Genomic DNA, 27,263 nt, shown 5'->3' with positions numbered 1-27,263 from the left:
CAAGTGTATGTCTACATCCCAGCTCCAGCACGTATAGGCCGCATGGCCTCGTGCAAGTTACTTCATTCAGTTCAAATGGAGAAAGTAATACCTGTCTAAGAGTGAAGGCTAAATGAGTTCCAATAACAAGAAAACAAACAAATCCAATTTTAAAAATGGGCAGAGGATCTGAATAGACATTTTTCCAAAGGAGACATCCAGATGGCCAACAGATGCATCAAAAATGCTCAGCATCGGGCACCTGGGTGGCTCAGTTGGTTAAGCGACTGCCTTCGGCTCAGGTCATGATCCTGGAGTCCCGGGATCGAGTCCCACATCGGGCTCCCTGCTCAGCGGGGTGTCTGCTTCTCCCTCTGCCCTCTTCCCTCTCGTGCTCTCTCTCTCTCATTCTCTCTCAAATAAATAAAATCTTAAAAAAAAAAAAAGAAAGAAAAACATTAAAAAAAAATGCTCAGCATCAGTCATCAAGGACATGCAAATCAAAACCCACAATGAAATATCACCTCACACCTGTCTGAATGGCTATTATCAAAGGGACAAGATATAACAAGTGTTGGTGAGGATGTGGAGGAAAAGGAACCTTTGTGCCCTGTTGGTGGGAATGCAAACCAGGGCAACCACTATGGAAAACAGGATGGAAGTTCCTGAAAAAATTAAAAATAGAGCTACTATAAGATCCAGCAATTCCACTTTTGGGTATTTATCCGAAGAAAAAGAAAACACTTATTCGAAAAGGTATAAGCACGTCTGTGTTCACTGCAGCATTATTCACCATGGCCAAGATATGGAAACAACCTCAGTGTCTGTCCACTGATGGATGAATGGATAAAGAAGGTGTCATTGGGGCTCAGTCAGTTAAGCGTCTGACTCTTCAGCCCAAGTCTTGATCTCAGGATTGTGAGTTCAAGCCCCGTGTCATAAATTGTCGTATGTCAGTTAAACTTCAATAACAAAAGTAATGCCCTTCGCACTTTACTGGCCCACAGTAAGTACCTTATAAGTAGCATCTAATATTATTTATAAATTTTCTTTAAGTGGTTAAAACAGCATTTCAACAACAAATAAGAAGTGAAAAGGGGAACATTTTCTCCTGCTTTGTCTGAACCAAGTCATAAATCACTGACACCGTGAGAAACAATCTTTGCTCAGCCTGTAGCGGGGACACCGAGGAAGGCGCCGTCCTCCACTGGGGAAGTGGGGGGTGCCCCGAGCTATGAGGCTTCCACTGCTGCATTGCTGCATTGATTCACCGTGAGGGAATTTTTTTTCACAGAGGACTTGCATAGCAGAAGCATTAGCAGCATCTCCTTGAAAGCCATCTGGCATTGATTTTTCCACTCTCTCCTTGGAAGAGGATTCTCCAGAGCCTTAAAGAAAACAGTGATTTTTTTCCCCTTACCTCTGCAACTGCTGGCCTAGAATCACCTGATTTTTCTGTATTCACTTCGATACCACGGAGACCTGCTAGACAGAGGATACCATTCCCCTGTGGAAAAGGCCATTATTTCTGAGTTAGGCCTTCTATGTGCCAGGGGCATGGTGGTCCCGTTTAAATTTTTTTTGCTTCGTTTTTATTCCTACAGTTTTTTGTTTAGGGTCGACTTAATCTTTGATGGATGTGAATTTTATATTACTTTAACATAAACATCATTCCATTTAAAGTCCTCTTGTCCTTTGTACGACTGCCACTCTACAGATCACTGTTAATAACTTCAGTTTTTGGCCAGCCTTCTGGCTATTCATTCTCATTTGACAGCAGAATTCCAGATAATTCTCTAAAGCAAATCTAATAAAGCAATATTGTCATTAAGTCTCCTGAGTTTGTTAGTTTATGTATTATGGTTAGCAATTGTACATAAAGCTGAAATATAAGGCAAACTTAGAGCTGCTTATTTTTCTTTAAGTAGAATGGTTTTATATTAGACTCATATGTAAATTACAAAATTAATAGCTTCAAATTTGACAGACTGTCGATGCGTTTCTGATCACAAAATTGTTCACCATACACATGTTGGCATTTTAATAGCAGCCGGTTTCATATGTTGAATGGTAGGTAGCCAGTTTTATATTGGAATCAATTAGAAGAAGAAAATAGGCCAATACAATTCATTAGAGGTATATACATATATTAAAAACAATCGTGGGGCGCCTGGGTGGCTCAATTGGTTAAGCAACTGCCTTTGGCTCAGGTCATGATCCTGGAGTCCCGGGATTGAGTCCCACGTCGGGCTCCCTGCTCGGCGGGGGGTCTGCTTCTCCCTCTGACCCTCTTCCCTCTCTTGCTCTCTGTCTCTCATTCTCTCTCTCTCAAATAAATAAATAAAATCTTAAAAAAAAAATCGTGGCAAATTCTTAACACGCTGTATCCAATTGCCCAGGGCCATGAAGAAGGATTTATGGATTTAAGTTAATTCTCTTTGTATGATCTTTTCTATAATCTTGGATATTGTGCTTTTAATAAACTCATTACCAGTGATGACATGTTGTTTTGGTATATTGTACTGAGGTTGGAGAAATTCTACCCTTTTAGTAATCCCAGTTGAAGTCATAAAATTAATAAACTTCATCCAGTGTCCACTGATTCACAGCATCTGTTCCTTCAACAGCTTTTGCTCATTGTAAAGGGACAGAGAGTGACTCCATCCAGCCATCATGCCACCTGCCCTGGTGGGACACCAGCTGTGAGAAAGGTTTGTGCACCTAGGACGGCATCTGGAGAATTGCCTCACTCCATGTCATCATCCCACCTGGTCCACGGGCGTGCACCTACTTTTGTCTGTGCCCTCTAATTCCCACATGGACCATGTCTCTCCACCCTGCCCCACTTTTCTAGCTGTTGAAACAAAAGACCAAATAGAAACAAGAAGAGGGGGAGAGGAACACAAACAACACACAAAATGTGGTTGCTCTAACACTTTCTTATAGGCAATTTGCTGTTGACGTCAACATCTGAGGACACCACAGTTCTTTCACATGGTACCACTGATACGGGTTTTTAAAAAAAATATATCTTATTTATTTGTCAGAGAGAGAAGAGCACGAGTACAAGCAAGGGGAGCAGCAGAGGGAGAAGGAGAAGCATGCTCCCTGCTTAGCAAGGAGCCCGATGTGGGACTCCATCCCAGGCAGACGCTCAACCAACTGAGCCACCCAGGCGTCCCCTGATACGGATTCTGATAGTATGTCAGAAAATGAAGCCCACAACTCTTAACCACGATGCTATTGTTTGAAGAGAGGTTGATCTTTTAGCTGGAGTCCCAGAAGAATAGCTCTTACTCCAAGCTTCCCCAAAATTTCTGCATAATCTCTACTAATTGTTGTTGCTACTCCAGATCATTGGAGTTAAACTTCTACCATAATTTCTGTGTGCTTATTTTTCAACCGACCTATGTTTCCAATTTTGAGCGCATCGGCTAGAAGTAAATGTGTGTTAGGCCTCTTTATTTGCTTGCGTTTTCCATTTATAAAATCAGTATAATAAAGTTTACATCTGTTCTATTCCACGGACATCTTCAATATTATAAGATACTTTAAGTTACCAATATTGTGCCTTAAAAAAATCCAGTCTGCCAGTTTTTACCATATCCTGTTATTTTCTGGGATTTGGGAATTCAGAATGTTAAACTTCGAACATATTTAAAAAACAAGCAGCATAAGCAAAACAGACTCAGTCCGACCTATATGTCTGATGGTAGGATGGAAAAAATTGGTACCATGTTTGTATGATGGTCAGAAGCAAAGACTTTTAGGAGGCTGAAACAACACGGTTTCAAAGTCTGTCTTGACTATATAGAGATTGTTTGGCTTTGAGCAAGTTTCTCTCTGAGCTTAAATTTTGAAAAGGGGATAAGAAAAAAGTGTTTTCATAAACATTAAACTATGTACCCACATATGTATGTAAATGCACATGTATTTATATGTATATATGTGGTTGAATTGTTATAATATTGACACATACATACACAACCATATACATATGAGCATTAAGCATTGTGTGTAACCCATAGTAACCAATTAAAACAGTATCTGTTGTTCTTTTTATTATCATCTGCTAGCTTAAAGAAGGCTTCCATAATAGGAACATATTTACATATACTCTTATATACTGATAAAATATACTTCTACCTCCTCCCCAAGTGAAAAGACATCATATATCTATATTATTTGCTTATAATGGCAGCACGGGAAGCAATCACGTTTTTTGGAATTAAAGTTGAAGCATAAACATTCTCCTGTGATAAAAGATGGCTCATTATATGGGTAATAGAAGGATGTCCAATGGTAAACTATTTATATAATTATTGGTGTCGTGCAAAATCACAAAAAAAGATCTTATATTTGTATGTAATTAATCACAAACTATTTTGTTCTATTGCTTCTAATTTGGTTTTAAACTACTATTTAAGTTGGGGCACCTGGCCTACCTGGCCTACTTCTGGTCATAAGTTCGAGCCTCCTATTGGGGGTAGAGATTACTTAAAAAAATTATAATAAAAAAATAAGTTACTATTTAAATCATTTATTGTTACTTTCATTTTCACCATTTGTGATCTTGCCTCCCCATATAACTCATATCTCATAAATAGGCCGGTTCTTCCCAAGTACTTAGTGACTTAATTTTTCTTCCAAATGTGTCCATTTGAAATGCTGAAGGATGCAGCTCGAAAGCTTTCCCATTTTCATTGGGAATGTTTACTTATCTGCAAGATGAGAGGACTAGGTCAGATGCCTTCTGTGACCCTTTCCTGTTCCGAGCATGTCATGACTTCACAGTCATTGAAGTAAAACACCCCAAATGTGGACTTGGTTCAATCATTACACAGTTGTGTGAGCTACTAAAAGTCACAGGAGTATTAACTGAGTCATTCCTGGAGCAACGCACACACTTTGAGGACATGCTGTCATGGGACTGTTCACAGATGCAGGAAACTGCGATGGGCAGAATAGCGTGGCTGCGGAAATGCTATCTGGGAAACCTAGCGACGACTAGGAGTAAGACCGGTCAGCTACAATATTCAGATTTGAAAAACCAGCTATGCTGAAACCAAGTCAGAAGATCCAGGCACTTGCCTGGCCCCGCTGGTTGAACTCCTGGGTCTTTCACTCAATAGAACTTCATTTGTGTTGATGTCCTTCTCCCCTGAAGAAGAGAAGAGTGCCTGGGGCGCCTGGGTGGCTCAGTTGGTTAAGTGACTGCCTTCGGCTTAGGTCATGATCCTGGAGTCCCGGGATCGAGTCCCGCATCGGGCTCCCTGCTCGGCGGGGGTTCTGCTTCTCCCTCTCATGCTCTCTGTCTCTCAAATAAATTAATTAATTAAAATTAAAAAAAAAAGAAGAGAAGAGTGCCTTATTTTACTATCAAACAATAGATGGTGGAGGTGTGCTAAATACTATTCAAGATCACTTCTTGGATATTTATATTCCTGTAGAATACTCTGAATCTTTATTACTCTCTGTAGGTTAATGGATAGGAAGTGTTTTAATGGTCTTGGTAAATTCAGAAGTATATATGTTTCAGTGCCAGGGTATGAACCACTGTAATGTCTCCAGTATTGAGGAGGCATGGTCGTGGTCGTGGACAGGTTACATTAGGAATGAATGTAAGTGACTGCTCTCCTCCTACCTGACATCTCTGCTCTTGTCAAAGTAACCCGAAGCATCTGCTGCCCATTGTGTGGAATCCTATTTCTCAAAGAATGGTCCCCTGACCTTTTTTTAAGCATGGGATGAATTTTGCTTTTCAAAAGATCACTTTAGTTGCAATGTGCATAATAGATTGGACAATGGCAAGAGTGGAAGCAGGTGTAGCAGGAGTAACAGATAGAAACTATTGCCAACAGGCCACAAAAAGAATGCAGTGATTTAAAATATGTGGCGGCCATGGGGATAGAGAAAAATGAACCCATGCAAGAGCTACTGAAAGATACATTGGAGGGAGAATTGTGATTGTGATTGTTGTTGATTCAGTGTGAATGAGAACGGGGAATTACTCAAGATGGCACCCAGGCATCTGGATTGAGCTACCAGCTAGATTGTAGAGCCATTTACTAAGAGAGGGATAAACAACTGGAAGTAGAACAGGTGGGAATTTACTATCATGAATTCATTATTGGACAGGTTGAACTGAACGTGCCTAAAGCAACCAGGTGGTAATGTCAAGTAAGTAGTTGGGCATTTGAGTGGCCCAGGTAGAGATAAAGACTTGGAAGTCTTTGGAACAAAGATGGTAATAGAATCTGTGTGTTTTGAGGTTCTTAGGGAGGGAGCAAGGAATGAGAAAAGGTCCTAAGACAGAATCCTAGGACTTCCAGGACTTAGCTTTTCCATGGAGAAGAAGAGGCCAGGGAAGGAGATGGGGAAGAACAGCCAGAAAGAAAGAGAGAAAGCCAAAGAGTTTCTATAAGGAGGGAGTGCTCTATACCGACAAATGTAGTTGAAAGGTCACAGAAGAAAAAGACTAAAAAGATTCTACTGGATTTAGCTACATGAAGGCCCTTGGTGACACTGGTAATGAAGCAACTTTTAGACAGATGGAAGTGGAGCGGTCGGTTCAGACCCCAGGCTGAACTGGCTAAAGAGAGGATAATTAAGAAATGGAGATGTAGGGGCGCCTGGGTGGCTCAGTCTTTAAGCATCTGCCTTCGGCTCAGGTCATGATCCCAGGGTCCTGGGATCAAGCTCCGCATCAGGCTCCCTGCTCCATGGGAAGCCTGCTTCTCCCTCTCCCACTCCCCCTGCTTGTGTTCCTTCTCTCGCTGTGTCTCTCTCTGTCAAATAAATAAATAAAATCTTAAAAAAAAAAAAATGGAGACACAGCTGGTGGAGAAGCAGGTCAAGAAATTTGGCCTTCAAGAGGATGTAGGGCAGGAGCTGAGGGACATGTGGAATCAAGGGAGGGGTTTCTTTTTCTTTTTTTTTAAGATTTTATTTATTTTATAGGGAAAGAGATCTCATGTCAGCGTGTGTACACATGAGTGTGGGAGAGGGGCAGAGGGAAAGAGAATCTTAAGCAGGCTCCACACCCAGCATGGAGCCCAATGTGGGGCTCCATCTCATGACCCTGAGATCATGACCTGAGCCGAAAGCAAGAGTTGGATGCCTGACCGACTGAGCCCCCCCCAGGTGCCCCATTATCCCTATCTTTAAAAGAAAAACAGGGACACCTGGGGGGCTCAGTCGGTCAGGCGTCCAACTCTTGCTTTCGGCTCAGGTCATGATCTCAGGGTGGTGAGATAGAGCCCTCTGTCGGACTCTGCACTGAGCGAGGAGTTGGCTTGTCCCTATCCCTCCCCTTCTGTTCCCCCATCCGCCCCCACTCAAGCATGCACTCTCCCTCTCTCTCAAATAAATAAAATCTTTAAAGATAGGGATGGCTATCTTTCCTTCACCTCTATATCCCATTCATTTGCCAGTCCCTTTGGGTCGTTCTCATAAATGTATCCCAAATCTCATAAATGTATCCCAAACCCAGATAACTCCCTGGTTTGAGCCATTACCATCCTCACTTGGGCTAACTCAGTCTCCTCCAATCGGTTTCTCTGCATCCATTCTTATTTGGTTCTTAGCTTTTTGAAACCAGAAAACAGTCATAGTAAATGAAATCATGGTTTTGAAATAAAATCCAAACTCTTGGTCCTGGCCTATGAGATTGAATATGATCAGGCCCTTCTCCTATCTTAAGGGATCCCGTTCTGCCCTGCTGCTCCCCCGTGCTCTGTCTCCACATGGCTTCTTTCTGTTCTTTGTTCCTTGCTCATTCACTGGTCCCAGTGCTTGGCAAGCTTTTTCCTACATCTTTGAATGGCTGACTCCTTTTCATTATTCATGACTACTCAAACGTTGCCTTATCCAAAAAGTCTTCTCTGACCTTCTTATCCTCCCCACTCCCATCCTCAGTCCCTGTTTTACCTTCTTCATGGCTCTTATCATCTGAAATGATTTTGTTCATTTATTTATCTGTTGGTTACTTACATCTTCTCATTAAAAGTAAAGTCTGGGGGCGCCTGGGTGGCTCAGTTGGTTAAGCGACTGCCTTCGGCTCAGGTCATGATCCTGGAGTCCCGGGATCGAGTCCCACGTCGGACTCCCTGCTCAGCAGGGAGCCTGCTTCTCCCTCTGACCCTCCCCCCTCTCATGTGCTCGCTCTCTCTCATTCTCTCTCTCAAATAAATAAAAAAATCTTTAAAGATTTTTTTTTTTATTCATGAGAGACAGAGCGAGAGAGAAAGGCAGAGGGAGAAACAGGCTCCCAAGGAGCAGGGAGCCCAATGTGGAACTCGATCCCAGGACACTGAGATCATGACCTGAGCTGAAGGCAGATGCTTAACCATCTGAGCCACCCAGGCGCCCAATAAAAAAATCTTAAAAAAAAAAAAAAAGTAAAGTCTGGGGGAAACTGGGTAAAGTTTATGGGATTGTTATGTATTACATGTATTATTGCATGATGTATAGCGTGGATCATATATTACTATGTGTTATGTATAAATGATAAGCATGTGAATCTGTAATTATCTCAAAATAAATGTTTTTGGTTTTGTTTTTTTAAAGTAAGCTCTGTGAGAACTGGGATTTTGTCTCCTTGTCAGGAACTGTGTTCCCATCACTGGCATGCAGTTGGCACTAAAGAAATCTTATTAAATGTGTGACTTATTTTTTTAAAAGATTTTATTTATTTATTTATTTATTTATTTATTTATTTATTTACTTGAGAGAGAGAGCGCGCGCACAAGCAGAGGGAGAGGGCCAGAGGGAAAGGGAGAAGCCGGCTCCCCGCTGAGCAGGGCGCCTGATGCCCGGCTCGATTCCACGACCCGGAGAGCATGCCCAAGCAGAAGGCAGACCCTTAACCGACTGAGCCACCCAGGCGCCCCACATGTGTAACTTACAAAACGATATATTTGGTCATGTCTAAAAGAGAATGGGGCAGGGAGTAGGATCAACAGCAGGGGACCCTGAGCCCAGGAAATCCGGGTCTCCAGAACCCTTTCCACCGCCCCATGCTACCTCCCCATTAATGGAGTATTGACTCGATATGACTGAAGTCTTGGTTAGCACTGTCTTAGGACACGCTCCGTCATAGATCGTCTTTGTTGCCTATTATGATTACAACAGTGCAGGGCAGACAGGACCATCACCTTACAAATGCGTTCTGGTTCGCTTAAAGCACGACCAGACCCACACTCTCCCGAACTTGCAAGAACGGGTAAGGACGCTCGCTGCCTGCGAGAGCCCGGAAGGCTCACAGCCTGCCCAGGTCCTCGGCTCCGCGGTTTCAGGTTTCAGTCCGCCCAGGAGCCCGGGCCTCGCAGCGCGCACCGTGCGGCGGCCTCCTCCGCCCGCGCGTCTCCACGCGAAAGCCAACTCCAGGCGCGGCCGCGCACTCGTCTGCCCTGGACGGAGGTGGGGCGCCGCGGCTGAGCCTGCTGCTCGGCTGCTCGAGCTGGGCGCGCGGGGAGGCGGCGAGCGCAGCTGGGCCGGGACTTCCTTCCTCCCTCTACCGCAGGACAACAAAACAACCCGGCAGCAGGCGCTGAGCCCTTGGCAGCTGTCTGGGCGGGAGGCGCAGCGATGGGCTCCGTGCTGAGCAGCGATAGCGGCAAATCCGCCCCCGCCTCGGCCGCCCCGCGGGCCCTGGAGCGCAAGGGGGACCCCGAGCTGCCCGTCACGTCCTTCGACTGCTCCGTGTGCCTCGAGGTGTTGCACCAGCCCGTCCGGACCCGCTGTGGCCACGTGTAAGTGCCAGGGAAGCTCGGCTTGCGCGCCCACTTCTGGGGAGGGCGAGGCTGGGGGAGCGAGGGCAGGGGGGATTTCAGAAGCCAGCGCCTGAATGGAGCTGCTGCAGGGAGACACCCGGACCCGTCGAGTCCAGGCCACGGGAAAATTGACCGGTCGGAAGGTGACACAGGATTTCAGGAGGCGAGAACAGCAACAAGCGGGCCCTGCAGCGCCCCCCGCACCCCCCCGCACCCCCCCGCCATGCCCGTCGCCGCTTGCTCCCGAAGCCCAGGTGTACAGCCCAGGGATGGGGTTCCCAGGCGCGGGACCCGCCAGGAGCCAGGGCGCCCCAGCGGGGGAGGGTGCTCTTGGCTGGACAGCCAGCACCCGCCTGGGCACAAGGCAGTGGGCTCCTGCAGAACAGTTATCCCGCTGAGCTCCGTTAATCCGAAGGTGCTCCCCTCACCGCCCCCCACCCCGCACCCCAGGTCGGTTTTGTTTTGCCGGCTGTCTGCACGTGTTCCAGAACGCCCACTGAGGCTAGCCTCTTGAGCAAACAAAGATCTGTGCAAACTGGACTTCCACCCCCACCTCCCTTTCCTAATACAAACACTCAGGCACCTCAAAGATCAACGCAAATTGGAACGTCCAAGTGACTCTGTGGTCGTAGGAGTTTAAGTACCCGCCAGGGTGGAGCTGGGAATTGAACGTTAGCACCGAGCCGTTGAGTGGAGCCCTTTCAAATCCGACCACGAAGTGACAGGAGGTTGTAGACTACCTGTCTTACGCAGCGCTTCCCTAAATCATGGAAAGTATACATAAAAATGAGCAGTTTCTAAAAAGAGTTTAAAAGCAAAATCCCTATATAAAATTGGCACGTCCTTAATTTGTGCTTGAGTAACTAGTAATGGGAGTTGGATCTGTGGATTCGTGTTCTCTGTTTACGTAGAAGTTTTCTTTCCGTGGCTGCATGGGTGTGCGACCCAGTGTGTGCGTGTTGGGGTGGGCGGGGCGGGGGGGGGGAGTTGCATAGAGCCGAAGCCCACTTAATGTCTTCTTTGGCTGACCGTTTAACTAGTTTGATGAAGCACCAGGGCAATACCGCAATGGCTAGTAAGTGCTTTTGGCTACCCAGGGAAAAAAGACCGTATTATAAATGCAAGGGCACAAAATGTTTTTCAGAGGACTTAGGTGGTCCTTGACACCTAGAGACTAGTAACTGAGAAGCACCACCGAAAGGCAGGGTATGATCCAGGAAGAAAAATGCAGCCCACACAAGTGTTTAAATAGAGAGTGCCCTGGGCATTATTTTGTGGCTGTATTTCCAAGGCCTGTTGTTTCAGCCTTGTACTTTAAACTCCAGCCTAATTGACCTCCTGACTGATTACTGATGTTGTTTCCCAGCTGTCCAGATGTAGCTCATTGACATAAATCCCAAGGCCAAGATGGAAGCCAAGATACATATTAGTTCAGTGCAGTAAAAACCTCCTGATAACTACGGGTAAATTTAGTCTGTATGAGCATTAAAACTTTAAAGTTGCACCAAAGATGCACAGTGGGCATCAAGTCTTGAAGGTTCCTTTTGTAGAACTGAATTGAGTGACTTTGATATTGGAGATTGTTATCTGATTAGGGATTGTTTTCCCCAGTTTAGATGTTGAAGGCTGTAACTTACTGTTTGCAGTGTTTTTGCCTCTGCTAAAGGATAATATAAATGTGTAAAAAGTTAAATCTTTTGTTTAATCTTTTTCTTTGTTAGAGTTTGAATAGGAAACGAGCAACTGGAAAAATAGTCATGAAGTAGCACAACAAGGGCTGGACGAATGGCCTTCCCTCACTTTACTGTTCTTTGTTTTGACAAATCTGTGTCCATTGTTCTGGCTGTGGGCAGAATTTCCATATTCCTCCTTTTGGCAAATTTACTTGGGCCCCTTCCACTTTATAAAATGTTAACTGGAGTTCCTTCTGCAGTGGAGATGTTGAGTGCTGTTAACACCATTTATACTTCCTAAATGAATTATTCTCTTCCATTGACCTTAAATTGGAAAATGAAGAAATGCAAATGAAATCTCTCTATGTTACCCCATATTGAAGCTAATTTCCAAACTTGTTGAACTCATTTATTGATGCTGATTTCTGTTTATAAACCTATTTTGAGTCAAGCAAGTTATTAATAATGGCAAAAATACATTGAATGAATATGTATAGTAACACTCTATAAATTATAGAAACAGTGGGCTTGAGAGAGCAGGATTTGAAATTCAGCCCTGCCACTGACCTGCTGTGTGACCACCACATTGCTTAATCTCTTTGACTGTTTCTTCATTTGTAAAATAGGGTGAAAAATGGAATTTTTATGAGTATTTAGAAAATGTAAAAGTAGCCCATCATAAAGCCTCAACACATAATTTCTATTTCCTTTAAAGTCATTCCACAAATGAAAAACCCAGGAATGGGTATTATTTCTTATCTATATTTCTTTTGGAATAAAACTGGGCCGCAAAAGGTAGATCTATGACATTTCTAGCCTTCCTTTTAGCTTGGTTCTTTTTCCTTTGGTGGCCTTTAATTAAGAAGTTCTATTTTAATGTGCTGTCATTTCAAACCGACTTTATTCATATCTCTGTATCAGTTGTTAAAAAAGATTTTGGGGAAAAGGCTTCCTACCTCTGCCTTATCTTCCGTGATCAGTGGGGGGCGGGGGGAGGGAGTAGGTAAGTTGACACTGTATAAATGAAACTGAAAGGGAATCTGATTTACATTTAAAATAAGTATTTATAAAGAAATGTGTTGACCAGTTGGGTATGATAAATAAAGGGGGAGAAAGGAGTGGAAGGCAACTCCCTAACAGGTGACAGAGATAAAGGGGGGCAGAGTTCAGCCCCCGAGGTAATGAACTCGTGATGGGGCTTGTCAAGTGTATAGTAGTCTGATAGGGAGATACCCAAATGGAAACATCCCCAAGGTACTGGGACCATTAATGGATTTGGGGAAAGGTCAGAGCTGGAGCTAAGGGAGTTATCTAAAAGCATCAAGAGGTTGAGAATGGGTCTAACAAAGCTAATAGGTACAGACTGGAGCATACTTGAGGGTACGAAGAGCCACATCTTCATTGAACTGAGTTGATTAAAATGAACTGAGTTGATTAAATTGCTCTAAGTCACAGAATTTGCCTAATTTTTAAAATGAATCTGTTGAGGATCATTCTAATGGGCTTTCAGGTAAGCGGATTAAAACTTGCCCTTTGTGGTCAAGTTACAACCTGCATCAAATTAGTGGTTCTCTAAGTAGAGTCCAAGAGTTTTCTAAAGAGTTTTCAACTGACCCAGAAATATACATCAGTGCTTTCATTCTTTTTTTAAAATATAGTATATTTTATTTTTTATTAAAAAAATTTTATCAAGGTATAATTGACATATATTAGTTTCAGGTGTTCAATATAATGATTCTATCTTTGTATATATTGGAAAATGAACACCATAGAAAGTCTAGTTAACATCTGTCTACATACATAATTACACATTTTTTCTTGTGTGTTGAGAACTTTTTAAGATCTATTGTCTTAGCAATCTTCAAAATATACAGCCCAGTATTATTAACTATAGCCACCATGCTGTACATTAGAGCCCCATGACTGATTGATTTATACGTGGAAGTTTGTACCTTTAGGCCCCCTTTCACCCATTTTGCTGCCCCTTTCATTCTTACAGAAGGGGTGCAATCCGAAAGACTTCTTTTTTCTACATAAGATTAAAGCCATTTGTCTTATTTATTATTACAGATATTTATTACCTACTTGTATATTATCTGTTAGGGCGGGTTCTCTCGAGAAACAACCAATAGTGTATGTATATGTGTGTGTGTGTATATGTGTGCATGTGTGAGAAAGACTGATTTTAAGGAATTGCTTTACATTATTGAGGATAATAATCTCTTTACTTAAAGTCAGCCAATTGGGCGCCTGGGTGGCTCAGTCGTTAAGTGTCTGCCTTCGGCTCAGGTCATGATGCTGGGGTCCTGGGATCGAGTCCCACATCGGGCTCCCTGCTCGGCAGGAAGCCTGCCTCTCCCTCTCCCACTCTCCCTGCTTGTGTTCCTGCTCTAGCTATCTCTCTCTCTGTCAAATAAATAAATAAAATCTTTAAAGTCAGCCAATTATAGATGTTACACATCTACAAAATACCAGCACAGCAACACCTAGATAAGTGTTTGATTAAATAACTGAGTCCCATAGCCCACCCAAGTTGACATACAAGACTAACCATCACATCTACCAACTGAGTTTTTAAGAGTTATTAAAATCTGGTTATCAAAAACACAAATTAGGGGCGCCTGGGTGGCCCAGATGGTTAAGCATCTGCCTTCGGCTCAGGTCCTGATCCCGGGGTCCTGGGATCAAGTCCCACATCAGGCTCCCTCCTCGGAAGGGGGCCTGCTTCTTCCTCTCCCTCTGCTGCTCCCCCTGCTTGTGCTCTTTCATTCTCTCTGTCAAATAAATAAATAAAATCTTAAAAAAAAAAAACACAACACAAATTAGATCAATATCAGGCTTTCCTGTAGGCCCTTTAGGATTATACTAAGAAGTCTGGCTGTTAGGTAACCATGCACACATCTACTTGTTGCCTAAGCAGACAGTAGGAATCCGCACAATGTTCTTTAAAATAAAATCATTGTTGGGGCGCCTGGGTGGCTCAGTTGGTTCAACAACTGCCTTCGGCTCGGGTCATGATCCTGGAATCCCGGGATCCCGTCCCGCATCGGGCCCCCTGCTTGGCGGGGAGTCTGCTTCTCCCTCTGACTCTTCTCCCTCTCATGCTCTCTCTTTCTCATTCTCTCTCTCTCAAATAAATACATAAAATCTTAAAAAAAATTTTTTAAAAATAAAATAAAATCATTGTTCATTTACTTCATCCTTATTGTTTTGGTTGGTTATAGGTTGTTTGGTTAGATCTGCTCTCGCATGGAGTGCTGTCATTTATCGATGCAGCAAATATGCCCTGTTCTGTGCCGAGCACGTAGACACGTATGCTTATGGGGTTTGCATTCTCATGTGGCAGGTGGCCGATAAGCAAGATTCGAGGATGGAGTATGTCGCTTGTTATATAGTGACGGGTGTTAAGGATAAAAAAAATAAGCAAGGAAGGGATAGGAAGTATGTGGGGGAGTTGCAATTTGAGGATATTTAGAGCAGCGCTTCTCAAATTGTCGGCTGTAAAGAACCAGTGAGGTTTTGTTCATTTTATCGTGTTTTTAGCCCATCACTGACCGATACTTTTATAAAATAAAAAATGTATTATGGAAAAAAATGAAATTTAAAAATACCAAAGATATAGAAAATACAAGCCATCATTTTTAAAATTATTAATTACATTCAACAGACATGAAGGTATTCTGGAAGATTTCTATACAAGAGAGTTGACCGCTGGATTTAGTAATGTGGAGGCTCTTGGTGACCTTGCGAAGAGCAGTTTTAGTGGGATGGTGGGTGCCCCTGCCCAACTGGAGTGGATTCGTGAGTGATCACAGGAGCCAGGGACAGGGAGCATAGAAGGCCCTTTCACGGAGTTGGGAAGCAAAGTGAAGGAGAGAAATTGGGGCAATAGCTGGAAGGAGAGGAGGGATTAAGAGAGGTGGTTGGTTTTTTTTTAAAGATTTTATTTATTTATTGACAGAGAGAGAGTACAAGTAGGCAGAGAGGCAGGCAGAGGGAGAGGGAGAAGCAGGCTCTCCGCTGAGCAGGGAGCCCGATGCGGGGCTCGATCCCAGGACCCCGGGATCATGACCTGAGCCTAAGGCAGCTGCTTAACCCACTGAGCCACCCAGGCATCTGAGAGCGTTTTCTTTAAAATTTTTTTTTTTTCTTTTAAGAGAAGAAAAATGGAATATTCTGTATGGTTATGGAAATGAGCCAATAGCGAGGAGGAAACTGATGTACAGAAGAGCGAATTTCAGGAGCAATGGCCTTGAGTAGGAGAGAGGAGCTGGGACTTAAAGTGGGGCGTTGGGAGCCAGGAGGAGGCTTGGCCTTAGCAGGAGAATGGACGGCTCATCCATTTCAAGGGATGTAGGGCATTAAATGGGCAAAGATGCAGGGAGTTGATTGAAGAGGTGGAATATTGTGGAAATTCCCATCTGATTTTCAGTTATCATTGACATATTACTTGGCCTGTGACTTGACTTTAAGACGAAACTTTGAAGTTTAAATATGAACATCCAGGCCCCTGATGGCTAAAACCAATGTATATAGAATTCTTCCTCCTCCCAATGTGCTTGGGTAAGCGTCACTTAAAATGGGATGGCTAGGGGCGCCTGGGTGGCTCAGTCATTAAGTGTCTGCCTTCGGCTCAGGTCATGATCCCAGGGTCCTGGGATCAAGCCCCGCATCGGGCTTCCTGCTCAGCAGGAAGCCTGCTTCTCCCTCTCCCACTCCCCCTGCTTGTGTTCCCTCTCTCGCTGTGTCTCTCTGTCAAATAAATAAATAAAATCTTCAAAAAAAAAAAAAAAAAGAAAAAGGGATGGTTAGAGTCTTTTGTACCATCGAGGTCCAAAAAGTCTGGAGAGCCTTTGCTCTAGGAAAGGAATGCTACTTTTTACATTGCCAGTCCTTCAAGGTCTGGCGCTTAGTAGGTGTTCAATATTCGTTGAATTAATGGATGATTCTAAAATGCCATGCAGTTGGAATACTTGAGTGAATGCCTCTCAAGCAGGGACAGCCACTCTATAGTGCCAGCCAATGGATGCTATGTGGTTGAGTAATAGATAGGAGTCCCGTGATAGTTTCTGAACTCCTTTCTTTTTATGGGGTTACTCATCTGTCCCTGGATTCCTGAGAATTTCAGAAGGATGTAATTAAGCTGGCCTGAAATTTGCCTCCTCTGGTGGTTGGACTGCTCTGTGTTTACTTAGTAACATTAGTATTGTCGCAGACAAATTAAATAGTAGTGATCTATTAAATTATGTATTCTCTAACAAACAGGACCTAAATAATGTAGCAGATGGAGTTTTATGCCCAGATTTTCCTTAGACTTGGCTACCAGCCCCATGGGCTGGTAACATTACAGAATCTTGGGCCCCATGTCCCACCTACTCAATCGGAACCTGCATTGTATTTAATAGGATGTTCAGGTGATTTATATTCACTTTAAAGTTTTAAGCACAGCTCTAGCTGACCCTGCTTCATTGACAGTAAAATACAGCAAGGTGAGGACCGCATTTGAAGGTTCTAGAGAGGCACCCCGCTAAGATTTTAAGTTAAAGGAGATAAAATTGTCTTGAGGAGGTTACATTTTAAATCAACACGCAATGCGGTGTAGAGATATGCAGAGTCAGGTCTTGGAGGCTGAATGATTCCCAGGATGAACTTTGATGGAACCTAACCGAATACAGAAATAACATCAAGGGAAATCTCAGGGGCAGTGGGCAGCTGGAGGGCTTTGCTCTAGGAATAGCTGCACTCAGGCCGAACGTGTAGGTGAAGAGGGAGTGTGTGTGTGTGTGTGTGTGTGTGTTTATTGCCTTACATTGGAATGTTTTGGCCTGAGACTCTTACCACTTGGAATAACAATAACAACTTCCCTTACTCTGTTTACATTTTCAAGCTCACCAAGCCCCTCAAGATTTTCATTCAGCTTCGTATTGGCCTCCCCACAGTGAGGCAGCCTAGGGTTGAGAACATAAATAAAATGTTAGATCGGCCTCATGTTGCCAGTGGCTCTTGCAGAGTCCTATTTGGGGACCATGTCTGAATACTTACTTTGCCTGTCTAGCCCTGGACCCCATGGAATCCCTAATGCATCCCTTCCCTCCTTAAATTTATGATACTCAGGGTTCGGTTTTAGCTCTTAAGATTGAGTACCTAATTTTACCCAGTGTCTTCAGCAAGACTTTCCTCATTTTTCTACAGTGCTTTGCTGACCTCTTCATTATAAAGGGTTTTTATTGATAATCACTTAATTTAGGGAAACAGGGGTTAATAAAGTTATCAGAGGGAGCAGGGTATTTAAGTTTCCGTCCGGTTTCAAAGTTCTTAGAGTCATTATCCAGTTCCTAACTCATGTCTTCAGGAGCTGCAAACTGCAAGTGATGTAAATGAATGTGGAGGGTGAGTCCTCCACAGGATGAGGATGGGTGTGCCAGCCCATGTGACCACATGGGAATTGAGTCCAGAGTTGGAGGAGACTAGCTTTTAAAAGAAGCCAGAAATCTGGGTTTATTTGTAAAATCTGATTTTTTTTAAAGATTTTATTTATTTATTTGAGAGAGAGAGAGAATGAGAGACAGAGAGCACGAGAGGGAAGAGGGTCAGAGGGAGAAGCAGACCCCCCGCTGAGCAGGGGGCCCGATGTGGGACTCGATCCCGGGACTCCAGGATCACGACCTGAGCCGAAGGCAGTCGCTTAACCAACTGAGCCACCCAGGCACCCAAAATCTGATTTTTTTAAAAAAAAATTTTTTTAGGTGGGGAGGGGCAGAGGGAGAGGGAGAGAGAGAATCTTAGGCAGGCTCCACGCCCAGCACGGAGCCTGACCGAGCCACCCAGGCACCCCGCAAAATCTGATGTTAAAGCAATGGCAACTCACTCAGAATTTTTGAAAACATTGAACTGGTCTAAAAAAAATGTAATTGACTTCTATCTTCAGCTTCTGTCTTTCACCTAATTTCTCCTCATTGTGATTATGTCTTTTATGATTCATCATTCTCAACTACCTTCTGAAGGTGGAGAGGGGGGCAGACAAATAGGAATCCCTTATCTCCTTAGGTTTGTGTTCGTTTCTATCCCTTGGGTTCTTTCAGAAGGACCTAACACTTTTCCTTATTAATGCAAATGTTGGGGCCTGCCAAGAAAATTCTCCTTTGATCCGTTCCTCATAACTGATTGAGTTATTTCAATTTACTGAGTAACTACTGTGTGCCTGGGGTGGTGTAGGAGGTAGGCCTGCAAGATTGTGAATGGTTCTGAGCGGTATGTATTTCTGTGATCTGCGTCATCCTTGTCGTTTCTGGCCTGTTGTCACTGGGGCATTTTTGTTTTGTTGTGTTGCTTTTTAGCTTTATTGAGGTGATATAGTACAATTCACACAAAATGTACAAGTTGACAAATTTTGGTAATTATGTGACTACCTCCGCAAACAAGATCTAGAACAGTTAGTTCCATTGCCCTAAAAAGTTCCTTCACGTCCTTTGTAGACAATCCCCTCCCCAAACCCCTGGCTGCAACAACCCCATCTGCTTTCTATCACTAGGTTTTGGAATCATACAATAAGTAGTCTCTTGTGTTTGACTTCTCTCACGTAGGATAATATATTGTCATTTGGTATGTTGTAAGTCCCTTTGCCTCACTTCCAAAATGAATCCTAAATCTGTCCACTTACACTGCCTCCTGTTACTTTGTTGGTCTCGGCCATCATCCTCTCTTGAACTGGCTCTTATGATGGCTTAAACCTGAGCTCCTCACTGCTTTGGCTCTTGTACCTCCGTAATCTGTTCTTTACACAAGAACCAGAGTGATCTATGTAATTTAAATCAAATTATGTCACCCTCCTATTTAAAACCCTCCAGTGCCTTCCCATCACCCTTAGTTATGGCTTTATGCTCTGTCTCCTGCCCACTTTACGCCCCCTCCCACGTCTCCACGTACTCTCCCTGGGGCCCCCTGCCTCTCAGCATGCTGGCTTTCTGTACCTCAGCAGGATGGTCCCTATCTTTTGTACCCTTTTTTTTTTCAGTTTGGAAAACCATTCCCAGATCTTCTTTAGAGGGGTGCCTTCAAATATCATCTCAGGGACCACCCATCTAAATGCTCCCCTTGCCCCATTCACTCTGTTTTCATTGTCAGCTGTTTTCTTCTTCTCAAAGCATTTATCATTTTTTTTTTAAAAAGATTTTATTTATTTATTCGACAGAGGGAGACACAGCGAGAGAGGAACACAAGCAGGGGGAGTGAGAGAGGGAGAAGCAGGCTTCCCGCTGAGCAGAGAGCCCGATGCGGGGCTCGATCCCAGGACCCTGGGATCATGACCAGAGCCGAAGGCAGACGCTTAACGGCTGAGCCACCCAGGCGCCCGAGCATTTATCATTTGTCAGTCTATTTCTTTACCTGCTTATTGCCTCCCTCCTCATTCTAGAACTCTGAGAGCAGGGACCTTAGGCACTGCCACAATTTCATCCCTGGCATGAGCAGCTGGCAAAAGTAAGCTATTGCTAAAAATTTCACCAGTGCATGAATGCTTACATGGGTAGGTCTAGGGAGGTTTGTGCAGTTTTATACATTCTCTCATAGTCTTCTCTATAACCATGGATTAACTGTTGTTGCTAGAAGCTACACATATCCAGTTTTAGACGGTTTGTATTTTCTCTCTTCAGCCTTTTGTTACATTCTAGATTGTTCTGCGCTCTTTACGTTTGTTTAAATAATCATAAATGCAGTGTAATCTTTTCCTCACACTGAATTTGGATGCCCTTAAAAATATATTTTTAAAAATGTTTTTCTGGGGCGCCTGGGTGGCTCAGTTGGTTAAGCATCTGCCTTCGGCTCAGGTCATGATCCCAGGGTCCTGTGATCAAGCCCCACATTGGGCTCCCTGCTTGGCGGGGAGCCTGCTTCTCTCTCTCCCTCTGCCTGCCACTCCCCCTGCTTGTGCTCTGTTACTCTCTCTGTCAAATAAATAAATAAAATCTTAATAAAATAAAATAAAAATAAAAAAGATTAAAAAAATAAAAATGTTTTTCTCTTCATGTTCCATTAAAAATTTCAGGCCTCTCATCCTCCAAACATTTCCCTTCCTAATTTTACAACTCAGTTTTTCTCAAGAGTAAAGAAAATTTAAGTCCTAGTAAGGTGGTTAATTTTTTCTAGCATTTTTTTCCCTAACATTTTATTATGAAAAATTTTAAACATAGAGCTAAGTTGAAAGAAATGTAAAGTGAACACCTATATATTCACTACCTAGATTCTACAATTATTAATTTTGCCATATTGCTTTTAGTTCTCATTTTATCACATACCTATCCATCATCAGTCTATCTTCTTTTTGGATACATTTCAGAGTAGGTTACAATGATCAGCACACTCTATTTCCTTCTTACATCAAGATGCATAATATTGGGGCGCCTGGATGGCTCAGTTGGTCAAGCGTCTGCCTTTGGCTCAGGTCATGATCCCGGGGTCCTGGGATCGAGCCCTGCATAGGGCTCCCTGCTCCGCAGGAAGCCTGCTTCTCCCTCTTCCTCTGTCCCCTGGCTTGTGTTCTTTCACTTGCTCTCTCTCTCTATCTCAAATAAATGAATAAAATCTTTTTTAAAAAAGATGCATATTATTAATCAGATTTATGTTTTTTTAAGGTAAATTACACATGTAGTGAAATGAATACATCCTTAGTATAACCCCTATTGAGATATAGAATATTTTCATTACCTCCAGAGAGTTTCCTCATGTCCCTTCCCAGGCAATCCCTGTCCATATATCCCCACGGGCAACCATTGTGCTTTTTTCTCTACCGTAGATGAGTTTTGCCTGTTCAAGAACTTCATATAAGTGGAATTATACAGGCTGTGCTCTGTTGTGTCTGGCTTCTTTCACGCAGTATGTCTTTGAGGTTCATCCATGTTGCTGCATATGTTAGTAATTTGTTATTTTTTATTGCTGTGTGGTATTCCATTGTAGGAATATGCCCCAGTTTGCTTATTCATTTTCTTATTGATGGACACCAGGGTTATTTCCAGTTTGGGGCTGTTACAAATACATTCCTTATTAATATTCTTGTACAAATAGATAAATGTTTTCATTTCTCTTTATTTAATGAATACATGGGCTTGGTATTGCAGGACCAAAAGATGCCTATATGTTTTGCTTTATAAAAATCTACCAGACCATTTATCCCAATGATTGTAGGTGATTAACTTTTTTAAAGAATCATTTATTGTGTAGGTAATATGGTCATAGGGTTCAAACTTGAAATTTGACAATGACAATACCCACCTCTTCTTTCCCGTTCCCCTTTCTCCAAAACACTAGGTAAATGTTCTTTTTTATTTATATCACATACCCACCTCTTCTTTCTAGTTCCCATTTCTCCAAAAGGTAGGTAAAGGTTATTTTTTTAAATCTTTTTAGATATTTTTATACATCTATAAACCTATAAATAGCTCATACTATATAGATAGTTCTAACTTTGCTTTCTTTTCATTTGTTTTATTTAAATTCAAGTTAGTTAACATATAGTGTATTATTAATTTTGGGGTAGAATTTAGTGATTCATCAGCTGCATATAATACCCAGTGCTCATCCCAACAAGTGCCCTCCTCCCCACCCACCTCTCCTGCAGCAACCCTGTTTCCTATAGTTAAGAGTCTCTTATGGTTTGTCTCCCTCTCTGTTTTTATCCTATTTTTTTTTCCTTCCCTTCCCCTATGTTCATCAGTTTTGTTTCTTAAATTCCACATATGAGTGAAATAATATGGTATTTGTCTTTCTCTGACTGACTTATTTTGCTTACCATAATACACTCTAGTTCCATCCACGTCGTTGCAAATGGCAAGATTTCATTTTTGATGGCTGCATAATATTCCTGTGTGTGTGTGTGTGTGTGTGTGTGTGTGTGTGTGTGTGTGTGTACTGCATCTTCTTTATCCATTCATCTGTCGATGGACATCTGGACTCTTTCCACGGTTTGGCTATTGTGGACATTGCTGCTATAAATATTGGGGTGCAGGTGCCCCTTTGAATCACTATTTTTGTATCCTTTGGGTAAATACCTAGTAGTGCGATTGCTGGGTCATAGGGTAGCTCTATTTTTAACTTTTTGAGGAACCTCCATACTGTTTTCCAGAGTGGCTGCACCAGTTTGCATTCCCAACTACACTTTGCTTTCTAAGAGGTTTTATTTTTGAGTTATCTTGTTTTTGTGCCTTGTTATATGGCATATATGTACATGTACATATATATATATATCATACACACACACACACACACACACACATTACCTAAACCTGAATAGCCTTGTATGGATTCTAATTAGACAATTCATTTAATGTTTGATCACTTATGTACTTTTTATGCTAATGTACTAGAGTAAGGATGTTAAATTCTCCAGTTCACAAGACTTGAATTTGATAATTGTACCTTTAAGGGGAGACTTTTAATCTCAGATTTTTTGGACTAAGCCATTCTGCAATCTTATTTCTGCACCCCAAAAAGCGAGGCTTAAGCTGCTGTAGCATCCATTCCTCTCCTTATTGGTAACACTTTAAAAAATCATGGTTTTTATGTACTCATAACCCGCAAGTTCGGTCTGTCCCAAAACACCTTAGTCTTGATGTGTTTTCTCCATTTAATAATCACTTTTGTTAAAATGGGTACAGCTAATTGATCTATGGGATTTGCAACTAATATTCTCATTGAATGCAATAATGTCTGTCTCATGCTCATTTGAGAGTTTCATGCCACATGTAACATCATTGTGCAAACATAAGGGAGTTACAGTGAGGGACTTGATTTTTTTTAAATGCCTTAAGTGTGCTACTTTTCATGTGTATCTACTAGGCATTTCCATTGTTGTAGTTATCAGTTGTCAGTGCAAAAGCACTACAAAATGACAGTAGAAATGTACTCTGTGCAAAGTTGACTGGTTTATACAGGTTATATACAGGTTATACTGGTTTATACATCCATAGTTTTAGTTTTGCTGCTTCTGTTTGTCACTGGGAGGAATTGAGGTGACTTAAAAAGGACTACAGTTCTTTCTTGACTCACAGTGGGGTTATGTCCCAATAAATCCATCCTAAAAAGTAAGTCAAAATGCATTTAGTACACCTAACCTACCAAACATCATAGCTTCGTTAGTCTGCCTTAAATATGCTCAGAACACTTACGTTAGCTCACAGTTAGGCAAAATCATCTAACACAAAGCCTATTTCGTAATAAAAGTGTTGAATATTTTGTGTCATTTATTGAATACTGTCCTGAAAGTGGACAACAGAATGGTTGTCTGGGTATAGAATGATTGTAAGTGTATCAGTTGTTTATCTGCATGGCTGACTGGGAGCTGCCCAACGCGGCAAGAAGAGGATTTCCTGCCTACCGGGAAAAGCTCAAAATTCAGAATTTGAAGTACAGTTTCTCCTGAATGAGTATCGCTTTTACATCACTGTAAAGTCAAAAAATCGTAAGTGGAACCACTGGGGTAATTGGGGACCTTACACGCATACTTTTGAGCTCCTTCCAAAACTGTTTGAGGTTCAAAGTACTACTGTCTTCAGGCTGTGTAAATTCGGCAAGCTGTTACATGTCTCTGAACCTCTGTCAAGGAAGGAGAGAGCAGAGCAGCATGTTAGAATTACTCTGAGAGCTAAACAAGAGCATGTCGATCAGTGCCCACCACAGGGCTCAACACCAATATTCGTCTTCCGTTTGTATTGGTATAAAACTCAAGTAAGTTGTGACTTACTTTCTTGTTGACCAAGAAAGCAAAGTATCATCTGCTTGCTCCTAAATCATGTAAACGAATAATTCATGTCAGAACCCTAAATGTTGTATGAGGATTACAGCTTGAACATTTGGACCACTTGTAGTAAATACCCTTCAAGACTACACTCTGAGAACCACTTCTTAGGGACTCAAAGAAATGCAAGGGCAGATTGGGTCTTGGAACTTGCAGGTAATCTACTTGAGGCACAGAGAAATGAAATACAGCATAGGACTCAGATCTTGTCTTCAGCAGGGGATTGTGGGCACCTTGACTGAGGTTCCACCAGATTGTATTTCATATAAGAGGTGTAGTTCCTGCAGAGTGAAATCAGGGTGCTATTTGCAAGAGGAAGTGGATGCTGGACAGGCATAAACATCACGCAGATGCCTCAAGAACAATGCAGATGTTCTTCAGCATCCTCTGTGTGTGTATAAGAATTTTGTAACAGATGCAGAAGAGTTTTTTTAAGCATCAGTCATGGCTAATATGATTGAGAGTTCAGTTTGGGAAATTTCAGTGAACTATATACCTATGATACGTGAACTTTTCTACATATATATAATTTTTTTTTAAGATTTTATTTATTTATTTGAGACAGAGAGAGAAAGAGAGCAAGGGGTGGGAAGGGGCAGAGGGAGAGGGAGAAGCAGACTCCCTGCTGAGCACGGAGCTTGATGTGGGACTCGATCCCAGGACCCTGAGATCATGACCTGAGCCGAAGGCAGACGCTTAACCGACTAAGCCACCCAGGCGCCCCAGTATATTTAAATTTTAAAAAGCTTAACTTTTGCCATAAATTAATATTCCCAAATAGATAGTATATGGTGAGCACTTTAAGAGCTATCAGGCCACGCTCATGTGTATAACTTATCTGAATGTCATTTTACTTTTGTGTGCACTTAGCCTTCAACAGCTCCTATAAATAGGTCCAGATTTTCTGTGAATTCTATTGGTTATGTTAAGATTTTATTATGATCATCTTTAAATAAGCCAGAGAATAAATTTCTTGACCTGGAGGACATTCCTAATAGTGCTCATTTTGATTAGATAATTTTCTATACCCGGGGATGACATTAAAATTATTTTGTAAGGCTGATCACGTGCATGGTATTTTGCCTCCTGGATTTCTTGCTATATTCTTATCTCACATACAAAATCCCACAGAGCAAAGACCTATTCCCACGCCCCTCCCCCCCACATTTGGGGTAAAATAGGATTAGAGAAAAGAAAGAACACATTAGCTATCCTTTGGGTTCTAGTTTTAATTCGGCTTACAGGAATACTCTTTTCACCACTTTGTGCCCTTCTGTTCAAATGCACGCAGTGCGTGTAGCGAGAACGTGTGACTCCAAAGCAGTCTTACTGGGAAGGTAAGAAGCTCTCTGCCCAGTAGAGGATGCAAATGCACTTCTAACTTGGCAGTACAGCTAGCTCCTAGTGGACAAGGTGTCGTTAAAATACACTTTACACAGAGGAACACACAGCGCTGGCTCCCTTATACCTTAAAAGGAAAATAACGTATTCTTGGTTTGTTTGGGGCAGATTCTGCCGTTCCTGTATCGCTACCAGTCTAAAGAACAATAAATGGACCTGTCCTTATTGCCGGGCCTATCTTCCTTCAGAAGGAGTTCCAGCCACCGATGTAGCCAAAAGAATGAAATCCGAGTACCAGAACTGCACCGAGTGTGACACCCCGGTATGTGGCCTCTCTCTGTGCTCACGGTTACTGGCTTAGACCGCCGAGGAAATTGTCACGCGGCCAATCATTTCACCTGTGCCTCTGACTTCATCCTACTGGGTCTTTCTGAAGTTTACTGTCCCCGCCTCTCCCCTGCCTTTTCTCCAATTTCCTATGTGTAGGCTCTGGTGAACTTGGCCCCCGACTCCTACCGTCTCATTTTTCAAACCAACACTTTCACCGACCACCTCCCTCTCCTCCCTTCCCATCACTCCCGTGACCACCCCCTCCTGTTATGTGGCCTCCATTCCCGCTACTCTTTCAGCCCACCCATGAAGAGCTTTATTTTTAAATCCAGTGGCACAATTCCTCCTGTATTCTGGACTTTGCAGTATTTCTCTCTGGTGATCCTGTGTCCCTTGTTGCAGGTTTCCTCCTTTGATGCTGTTCTAGCCTGGTTAGATCATGTGAAGTCTTGCAGGCCGTGGAAAAGAGTCTAGATTTTATCCTAAACGCAATAGTGAGTCATGGGAAGAGTGTACTCTTTTGATCGGGTTTATATATCTATTTTTTTTTAAAGATTTTATTTATTTATTTGAGAGAGAGAATGAGAGAGAGAGAGCAGGAGAGGGGGGAGGGTCAGAGGGAGAAGCAGACTCCCTGCCGAGCAGGGAGCCCGATGCGGGACTCGATCCAGGGACTCCAGGATCATGACCTGAGCCGAAGGCAGTCGCCTAACCAACTGAGCCACGCAGGCGCCCTATATATCTATTTTTAAAGATTTTATTTATTTATTTGAGAGAGCGCACAAGCTGGGGGGGAGGGGCTAAGGGAGAGGGAGGAGCAGACTTCCTTGCTGAGCAGGGAGCACCATGTGGGGCTCGATCCCAGGACCCTGGGATCATGACCTGAGCCAAAGGCAGACGCTTAACCATCTAAGCCACCCAGGCGCCCCAGATCGGGTTTATATTTTTAAGATAACTGCTCTCTCATGTGAGTGGAGAATGGCTTGGAGGGGGCAAGAGCAGGATTGGTGGAGCCAATTCAGTGCCTATTGGGATGGGTCAGGTAAGGAAGCTGGATTAGGGTGAGAGCATTAGACAGGGAATAAGAGTTTGTTTCAAGGGGCACTTAGGAGAGCGAATTGAAGGAAATTGGTACCAGACTGGATGTGGGGCTGAATGAGAGTATAAAGTGTCAAAAATACCCCCCTGGGTTTCTGATGTGCGTAGGTAGGTGTAGGTGAGGGTGCTGCTATGGGGAGCAGATTTGGAGAAGAATCCACAGTTTTAAATATGTTAACGTTTGAACTACTAAGGGGAAGATACTATTATACAGAGTCTAGAGTAATCAAAGGAGAGATTATGTGCTAAGGGTCTGAATTTTTTGAGAGAACCTTTTTTTTT

At 42.8% G+C, this 27,263-nt stretch overlaps 1 protein-coding gene across 1 annotated transcript in view; it reads left to right on the top strand.

The window, feature by feature from the left end:
- The first annotated feature begins 9,336 nt into the window (after positions 1-9,336).
- Positions 9,337-27,263, top strand: part of RNF125 (ring finger protein 125) — a 37,779-nt gene continuing 19,852 nt past the window's right edge. The window contains exons 1-2 of the mRNA XM_034996338.1: positions 9,337-9,731; positions 25,722-25,875. Coding sequence (XP_034852229.1) covers positions 9,568-9,731; positions 25,722-25,875 — 318 coding nt within the window. The 5' untranslated portion in view covers positions 9,337-9,567. The remainder of the gene's footprint in view (positions 9,732-25,721; positions 25,876-27,263) is intronic.

The sequence above is a fragment of the Mirounga leonina genome, unplaced genomic scaffold, assembly GCF_011800145.1.
Source record: "Mirounga leonina isolate KUSES-001 unplaced genomic scaffold, KU_Mleo_1.0 Mir_93, whole genome shotgun sequence".
NCBI classification, from domain to species: domain Eukaryota; kingdom Metazoa; phylum Chordata; class Mammalia; order Carnivora; family Phocidae; genus Mirounga; species Mirounga leonina.
This window is presented reverse-complemented; position numbering and strand designations above follow the sequence as displayed.